Below are 9,190 nucleotides of genomic sequence, written 5' to 3' on the forward strand. Positions count from 1 at the left end.
GCACTGTGGCTCAAGTGGTAGAGTGCTTGCCTTGAGCTGAAGAGCTGAGGGACAGCGCCCAGGCCCAGAGTTCAAGTCCCACAACTGACAAGGAAAAAAAAGAAAAGAAAAGAAAACCAAGAAACTATATTTCCTCCCTCAGACTTGGAAACCTGTCTCAAGTCTAGAATTCACTAGGTAGGCCCAGGCTTGGCTTTGAACTTCCAATTGTCCTGCCTCTGCTTCTTCCGGGCCGGGATTACACGCATGCCCCCCCATGCCCGGTCAATGTGGGGTCTTGAGCGATGCTCAACCCGACACGGCGGGCCTCCCTCACCAGCCTCACCTTGAGCTTCGGCAGGCGCTTGATGGTTTTGAGAGGCCGCAGCACCCGGAGCACGCGGAGGGATTTGATGGTGTTGATGTCCTTCCCTTTGCTGTTGCCTCTGTGGACGATGTTGGGGTGGGAAGAGAAAAAGCAGAGGTGAGGTTGGGAGAAGGGGGCAGGGCTGACGTTTGGTATGATTCCCCACTGCCCTAGGAGTTTGGGGTGAGCTTAGAACCCCCAACCTTTGCTTTCTAGAGCCAGTGAGGTTGGTTTTTTGTTTTCCTCAAGGTTGGTGCTTTACCACTTGAGCCGCAGCTCCACTTCTGGTTTTTTGTTGGTTCATTAGATAGAGATCGGAGTCTCATGGACTTTCCTATCTGGGCTGGCTTTGAACCTTGATCCTCAGATCTCAGCCTCCTGACTTGCTGGGATGACAGGTGTGAGCCACTGTTGCCAAACTTGGTCTGGGGGTTAACTGCCCCGCCCCCCCCCAGTTCTTGTGAGGTCTTTGTTCTGGTGTGTGTGTGTGTATGTGAAGATCCTATGTTCTTTTTAAGGAGGGCCATGGCGGCAGATGGGAGCCTTCCTCCTTCTAGAAGCATCTTCGAAGATGCTTGTGGTGGTGATGCACACCAGGCCCCCTCCCTCGAAGCCAGGGACAGGAAATGACCACAGCCGAGGTCAGTGCCCCCCCCCCACCTGGTGCCTGCACCTGGCAGGCTCAGCCTGCACGGGCTCAGCTAGTGGGGTGAGGGGACCCCTGGACTCCCCCCAGAACAGCATGGCGGGGGCAAGATGAACAGATCCCCAAACCCACCAGCCTGGCTTTCAGTGGCCAACCCCGCCCCGGGGCATCAGCGCCCCCAGTGTCCCCCATCTCATGGCCGCCCCGTCCTCTCCCACCTCCAGCCCTGGAGCTTCTGAGTTCTGAGCCAAGCCAGCCTCAGGGCCACGAGTTCGAGGTGCTCAGGCCCCACACCTTCCTGTGTCTTCGGGCCATGATCTTTGGCCTCTGACTGTGCTGTAATGTTGTCATTTTTTAATTTTGTTTGTTTTTTGAGATAAAAGTCTCACTGCGGGGCCCAGGCTGGCCTGGGACTCATCCTTGGCCTGCCTCAGTGCTGGGATGACAGGCGTGCGGCACCACCCCCGGCAGCTGCTAGATCACAGAGGGGAAGAGTGTCCATTCTCTGCCCCAGCCCCCCTGCTCCTGGCTCTGGCTTGTCTGCGCCTCTGTCGTCTGGGGTGTGGGGGTGTCACTGCTCACTCCAGCTCTCTGAGTCATTAGAAATGGGTCTCAAGGAGGGTGTACCCCACCCGGTGAATTTGGGGCAAGAATGATCAGAATGACAGGATCAGATTCTACATGTGTGTGTGTGTGTGTGTGTGTGCACACGCGCATCTGTGCTGGTCCTGCGGCTTGAACTCAGAGCCTGGGCACTGTCCCCGAGCCTTTTTTTTTTTTTTTGCTCAAGGCTGGCGCTCTACCGCTTGTGCCACAGCGCCATTTCTGGTTTGTGTTTTTGGTGTTTAACTGGTGATAAGTGCCTCCCAGACGTCCCTGCCCAGAGGTTGGACCTTTGAACCCCGATCCTCAGATCTCAGCCTCCTCCTGAGGAGCTGGGATGACGGGCGTGAGCTACTGGTGTGGAGTTCTGTCGTCACTGGAGTAAGCGGCAGGACAGTACTGAGAACACAGGGCCAGACAAAGGAGGCCCAGAAAGCACGTGGCTGACAGCAGGAATGGAGGACGAGAGAGAGAGAGAGAGAGAGAGAGAGAGAGAGAGAGAGAGAGAGGGAGAGAGAGAGACAGAGACAGAGAGACACTTTACCGTGCGCTGCTCCTGGGCAAGTGATGTGGCGGGGGAGACAGACGGTGAGTTTCCTCAGAGGAGAGAGAACACAGAACACGCGAACACGCGAACACGCACAGACACACGAACGCCTGGGCCCAGGCCTCCCCTCCTCCACCCCCGGCCGCGCTTCCAGCTGCACACCTTCCCGTCCACGCCCGCCCCGAACCCCAGGGTCCACCAAACACAGATTTCCAGGAGTAGGACTGCCCCAGGGCTGGCAGGAACTACAGGAGCACTCGACACTCCTGTTTGCTGCTTAGAGCTGGCAGACCCCCTTTTTCCATTTGGGGCTCTGGGGAGGCCTGAGCTGGTCTTAAAGGAGGTGACTAGGGAGGGGGTCTAGGCTTGACTGAGCTCCTCAGTGCCAATGACCCTCCCCTGGGAAATGGGTGGGTGGTGATAGAATGCTCTGGAAATGGTTTGGTGTTGGGTTTGAACTCGGGGCTGTGCTTGCTTGTCAGGCACTTGGGTCATGTCCCCAGATCATTCTGTTATAGTTATTATTATTTTCTAATGAAATCTCACATTTATGAGCAGGCTGGCGTCAGATTGCAATCCTCCTATTTATACTTCCCACATGGCTGGGATGACAGGGATGCTCCACTGGGTCCAGCTATGCATTGTGATTGGGGTCTCCTGGCCTTTTTTGCCCTGGAATTGCTATCTTCTCAATCTCCACCATCTTTGCCTCCTCAGCCTCCTGAGGAGGAGCTGGGATTACAGGTGTGAGCCACAGTACCTGACTTTTGTTTGTTATTGAGATACAGTCATGTTATGTTGTCCAGTCAATCTCTAGACTTCTGTGTTTAAGAGATTCTCCTGCCTCAGCTTCTTTGTAGCTGGGATCCAAGTGTGTGCTGTGTGCGTGTGTGTGAGTTCTGGGTCTTGAACTCAGGGCCGGGGCTTTTTTTTTCCACTTGAGGCTGGCACTCTACCACTTGAGCCACATTTCCATTTGAGCCACATTTCCACTTGTGGCTTTTTGCTGGTTCACTGCAGATCAGAGTCTCATGGACTTCCCTGCCTGAGCTGGCTTTGAACCTTGATCTTCAGATCTCAGCCTCCTGAGTAGCTGGGATGACAAGTGTGAGCCACGGCACCAGGTCAGTGATACATTTTTAGAACGCACAGAATAGCTTCGCTGCCCGGGCCTTCTCCTGGGCTTCCTCCAGGCCCCCCCCCCCCAACCTCTGGCTGTGGGAGTTTTAGCTTCCTGCTTTCTGGGCTGGTGCTGGTGGAGTTTCCACCAACGCTGATTTCCACTGATCTGCCGTTCTGCTGTGGCGCGTGGTGTCCTGGGACCATCCCTGGCCTGTACCAACCCAGTGCCCTTTTGCATCGGAGGAAGCCTAGTGGGGTGGTGATTTGCAAGGGTACACGGCCAAGCCAGCACCAGCGCTGGATTCAAACCCAGAGCTGCCGATCTTGTACTCAAACCTCAGAGCTCATCACGGTCGGGGAAAAAAAACAACAACCCACAAAAAGCCAACTTGATCGATGCCTTTGGCAATGGGGAGGAAGTTGCTGATTGGCTTCCTGGAAATGTGGTTGGTGGGCACTGGTTGGAGGCGCTGCCGGGCCTGGAGAGGACGGGCGGCACCAGGCCGGTGGCGGGCAGCGGGGGCAGGGTGGCCACCGCCAGCCACTGCCCCGCCCAGGGCACCGGGACGCGCGGGCTGATGACACATGGATGTGGCTCACGGTTATTGGATGGACGACACACATGCGCGCGCGCACACACACACACACACACACACACACACACACACACACATCACCGAGAAGCAGGAGGTCTGGGAAAGTTCTGGAAAGCTCCAACAGAGCCTTTGGGGCTCCCCTGGGGCTTTGGCCCCTGCTGCTGTGGCTGCAAGGATTTTTTAGTTTTTGGTGCCAATCCTGGGCCCTGAACTCAGGGCCTGGCGCCGTCCATGAGCTTTCTTTGCTCAGTTCTGGCGCTCTGCCATTTGAACCACAGTGTCACTTCCGGCTTTTGGGTGGTTCAGCGCAGGCTGGCTTTGAACCGCGATCCTCAGACCTCAGCCTCCTGAGTAGCTAGGATGACAGGCGGGAGCCACCGGTGCTGGGCTTCCTTCCCTCCTTCCCTCCTTCCCTCCTTCCTCCGCTGGGGTTTGAACTCAGGGCCTCGTGCTTCCTAAGCAGGTGTTTTACCCTTCAACCATGTCCCCAGCTTTGTTTTTCGGACGGGGTCTCAGACTGGTCTTCTCCCACCTATGCCTTCCCATAGCTGGGGCTGTAGGCCTGAGTGACTCCACCTGGCCAGTCGGTTGAGCTGGAGGGGTGGGGGATGGCTCATAAATTTATTTATTTATTTATGTTTGGGTCCGGTTGTGGGGCCTGAACTCTGGGCCTGGGCGCTGTCCCTCAGCAATTCAGCTCAAGGCTAGCGCTCTACCACTTGAGCCACAGCGCCACTTCCGGCTTTTTTTCTTTTTGCTTATGTGGTGCTGGGGAATCGAACCCAGGGCCTCATGCATGCAAGGCAAGCGTCTACCACTGAGCCACCTTCCCAGCCCTGGCTCATAAATTTTATGCTGTGGCTGTCTTCCATTCTAGATTCTTGATCTTCCTAAACTCTTACACCCCCCCCTCCCCCAAAGCTGCTAGGATTCCAGGTGGAGGATGGGCTATCATTGGGAACAATGGGGTTCATCTACTGTCTGTAATCTTCACCTTGGTCTGGGCCCAGGGGACAGAGCAGAAGGTGTGGCAGAGGAAGGGGCGGGCCTGAGCCCTGGTCCGTCCATCCCTAACCAGAGAAAAGGCAAAGGCCTCGCGGCCGGCCCAGCCAGACACCAGCTGGGGGTCTCCACTCCCATCCCGCTTCTCATCATTTCAAGGTGTTCTGGGCCGGGCAAGACCTCCCACCTGCCTGTGCCCGCGGGGGCTCCCGGTGACCTGAAGGCCCTGAAATGGGGGTAGGGGGAGCTCCCCTCAGAACGGAGCTGAAGGGCGCGGGGTAGTTTACAGATGGACTCAGAGAACAGTTGAAGCACTTTGAGTGGAGGCTGGGGGCGTGGCTAGGCTTCGGGGCGTGGCTAGGCGTTTGGGGCGTGGCTAGTCATTCTGGGCACGGCCCATTGACAAGGGGGCGTGTCCTAGCGCTAGGGGAGTGGCCGCGTGAGGGGTGTGACTCCGGCAAGGGGCGTGGCTTGCCATCAGGAGGCGTGGCTCCGTGCTGAGGGCCTGGTTAGCAAGGCAGAGTATCTGCCTGGAAAACACCTGGACCTGAGTTCAAATCTTCGTGCCCCTTCCTTCCTCCCCCCTCCCCCCAAAAAGACTTGTGGTGACTTCAGAGACCCTAGGCGTAGATCGAGGGGTGAGCACCCCACAATGGCGCCGGCACTGGGTTGACAGGCTGGCTCTGAGGTCTGCCGGCTCCCACACAAGAGGGGCCTCCCCGGGGCGGACTTTTCTCGGGACACAGCTGGCAGAGGCCGCACTGTGTGGGGGACCAGGGACCCAGGGACCCGGGGACCCTCATCTGGGCCCAGCCTGGCCTCATGGGAAAGGAGGAAGCTGAGAAACAGAGAGAGGAAGGGGGGAGGAAAGGGGAGGGAGGAGCAGGAAGTAGGGAGGGGAGGGGAGGAAGGGCAGAGCGGCCGGGCCACTCTAGCTGGAGGGCTGCAAAACGCTGCCACTGTTTTGTCGTCGTTTGTTCGTTTGAGACAGTGTCACCATGTCATCCAGCCCCCCACGGGCTGGGAGACAGGAGTGGAGTGCCATGGCTGGCTGGAAAGTTCTGTCGGTATGCTTTGCCCACGGATCCACTGCGGTTTAGTGTTTCTTATTGGTTTGCACTGAATGTTACATTATTAAGGAAACTGCTTGTCATTCGTACACACACACAAACACGTATGTATGCGTGTAGGCATGCATGTATGTGGGCATGTATGTGTAGGCATGTGTGTATGTACGTACGTGTGTCATGACACGGCTGTGCAGTCTAGGTGGCCCAGAACACTCACAATCCCCCCGCTGCTACTTCCAGAACATTGGAGGTTACAGGTGAGTCGCCACCCCTGGTGACCCCCGTCCGCTTTTCAGGGGCACTCTTTCTCCTTGAATTTGCTGTGCTTTCTTTTCTTTTTGTGCCATTCCTGGAGTTAGAACTCAGGGCCTGGGCTCTGTCCTGCAGCTTTTTATTTGTTGATATATTTTTGCTCAAGGCTGGTGCTCTACCATTTGAGCCATGGCTCCACCTCTGGCTTTTCGGCTGGTTTATTGGAGATAAGAATCTCACAGGTTTTGTTTCTTTTCCTTGCCCAGGGCTGGCTTTGAGCTTAGGGCCTCCGACCTCAGCCTCCTGAGTAGCTGTAGCTGATTCTAGGCGAGGGCCTGGCCTTACTTAGCATTCTATTTATTGGCTACAGTGTTTCCTGATAGTATAGCAGAACCCTGACTGTATACTATTGCTTTAATAGAAGACAATGCTTGGTATGTTGGGGCCCTGAGTTCCATTTCTATTACTCCAAGGGAGGGGGGAGGTTAAGAGGGATGGGGGAGGAAGAGAAGAAAGAAAAGCAGACAAGGTGGCCAGGAAGGCAGAAGAGGGGGAGAGGAGAGAGGAATGGGGGGAGGGGGAAGTCAGGCAAGGGCCGAGTCCCCTCCTTGGTAGCATGGACCCTACCCTGGGAGGCACCCAAAACCTTTGGCGACTTCCGGTTCTCTGAACACAGCTTGACGCCATGCATTGCCAGGAAGAGGAGAGCAGCAACCTCCTATAGTCCACCCCTGGAAATGGGCCACTGACTCGGACCCCACTGTCAGGTCCAGGTTCCCACTACATCCGGCTAGCAGGAACGGGGAGGGGAAGGCACAGAGGACCCCCAAATCTCACTATGGAGCTGTCTTTAGGGATTCTCACCCTGGGGGCACACCCAAGCCCCCCAAAATTCTCTGGGTCTGGAGCTTCTCACAAATCTCAACCTGCCTCAGCGGAGGCGTCAGCTGCCAGGGCCCCGGGAGCTTAGAGGGGCTCAGACCCTGGGCCCCATCTTGGGATGCACCCCTATCTCAGGGACCCCTGGGCTGCCCAGGGTCTGGGCTTCATCTCGAAGCAGCCTGAGGGCGCCATCTTGAAATGGATACCCAGAATTTGAGCCAAGGTGCTGCTCAGTCTTTGTAAGAACATGTCTGTCCTTTGGGGTGTCATCTGGTGGTGACTCCGCCCCCCAGCTGGAGGGGGGGAAGGGGGGATGCCGTCCAGAAGCTGGACGCCACATCCAGAGCGACTGTCCACTGCACGGGGCCATCTTGAAAGGGCTGCTCAGAACCAGGGTGCCATCTAGAACGGACGCTGCCCCACAATGTGGCACCCCTCTTGGAGAAATCGCCCCCTGCAGCTGGGGTGACCCGGCCCAGGGCGGCGTCGGAGGAGAGAGATGCAGCCAGTGCCAGGGCTACACCCGCGGCTTGGAGGGCCACAGGTGACGTGTGTGTGTGTGGGGTTCTCAGACACACTCATTTCCGGGTTGTCTTTTTAGGGGGACTATCCCCCAAAGAGACAGCGGTGATCCGGGGAGGGGATGAGATGTCGGCGCTAGTCTACAGAAGCGGCGGCGGCGAGGTGGTGAGTATGGGGGCCTCGTCAGGTGATGGAGTCATGCAGATGCAGCCCTCCCCGTGCATGCTGCCCCCCCCCGCACCCCTCGGCCACAGGGAATAAAAGAGCTCCATGGAGGCCTCGAGGGGAGACTTACGTGAAGGCAAAGGCCACCAGGGCCCCACTGACCACAATGAAGTCCAGAATGTTCCACAGATCCCGGAAGTAGGCGCCCTGATGCAGGACAAGTCCCAGGTCGATCATCTGCGGGTAGGGAGGGCGGTGAGGAAGAAAACAGGGTGCTCTGGTCCCTCCTCCTGGCTGGGGGGGGGAGCGGGACAGGGGTCACAGCCACCTGTCTGCCCTGGGGGAGGGGTGTCCCACGTGGAGGAGGGGCGCAGGAGGCCTGCTCTGACTGACAGGCTCTGAAGCCCAGATCCTGGGGCAAGGGAGGGAAGTCTGGATTTGTCTGAACCCCAAGTCCACAACCCTATGAGCTCTGCCTCCCAAGAACCTGCCCACTCCTTTGTCCCCTCCCCCTCCTTTCCCCCCCATGGCTTCCAGGTCCTGCCCCTTCCCTGTCACCCTCCTCCAACCCTAATGGATGAGCAACGGGGGTACGGGGGGCCCCCCAAGACCCTCACCTTGATGACCATCTCGAAGGTAAACACGCCTGTGAAGACGTAGTCAAAATACCGCAGCACCTGGGCGGGAGACGGAGGGGTGGACAAAAGGGGACCCGGGGTCACCGGCTTGCTCTGCTCCCCCCAGTCCCCTCCCCACCCCCTGCCTCCCCCTGCCCGATGATCAGCGACCTGGTACCAGGGTCTGCCGGGCTCCAGGGACAGCGGAGGGTGCTGTTACCAAGCACGGCCACCAGAGGGCGCCGGAGACCACGCGAGCCGAAGCCGCCGGACCCCCCCCCCCCCGGGCTCTGCAGTGGGTGCGCGGCAGCCTGGAAGGGGGGTCGGAAATCTGCCCCCCCTCCTTCCTGTGTGCCCGAGTTCAAACACCACTTCCTCAGGGAAGCCGTCCCCCCGGCCACCTGCTTAAAAATGCCACTTTTGGACCTGGTTGTGTGTGTGTGTGTGTGTGTGTGCGTGTGTGCGCGTGTGTGTGCGCGTGCGCGTGGCTCAGCGTAGCCTAGGTAAGGCCCTGGGTTCCCCTTCCTTAGCGATACAAAAATGACACGGATACAATCTGTGTCTCCGCTTCTGGGGCCCTTCACACCTCGCGAATCTGCACCCCTCGGCCCCGCCCTTCTGGGTCCCCGCCCATCTTCCCAGGTCACCCCTCAAGCACAAGGCCGCCACTTCCTTGGCGCCCCCAGCTTAGGATAGGGTCAAGGCTCAAGGACTGTTTGCTGTGCCGGGCTCGGTGGCGGACACCTGTAATCCCAGCACTCACCCATCCCATCACTAGACACCCGACCTGTGCCGCGCGCAACCTGCAGCCTCCGGGGGC

General features: G+C 58.0%; 1 protein-coding gene across 1 annotated transcript in view; it reads right to left on the reverse strand.

Moving 5' to 3' along the window:
• The window catches only part of Cacna1a (calcium channel, voltage-dependent, P/Q type, alpha 1A subunit), a 155,787-nt gene that overhangs the window by 52,906 nt on the left and 93,691 nt on the right, over positions 1-9,190 (reverse strand). Inside the window, exons 24-26 of the mRNA XM_013034189.1 lie at positions 8,371-8,430; positions 7,884-7,990; positions 326-425 (exon numbers count right to left, since the gene is read on the reverse strand). Of these exons, the coding sequence (XP_012889643.1) occupies positions 326-425; positions 7,884-7,990; positions 8,371-8,430 (267 nt within the window). The remainder of the gene's footprint in view (positions 1-325; positions 426-7,883; positions 7,991-8,370; positions 8,431-9,190) is intronic.

This window comes from Dipodomys ordii, unplaced genomic scaffold (genome assembly GCF_000151885.1).
Source record: "Dipodomys ordii isolate 6190 unplaced genomic scaffold, Dord_2.0 Scaffold184, whole genome shotgun sequence".
NCBI lineage: Eukaryota > Metazoa > Chordata > Mammalia > Rodentia > Heteromyidae > Dipodomys > Dipodomys ordii.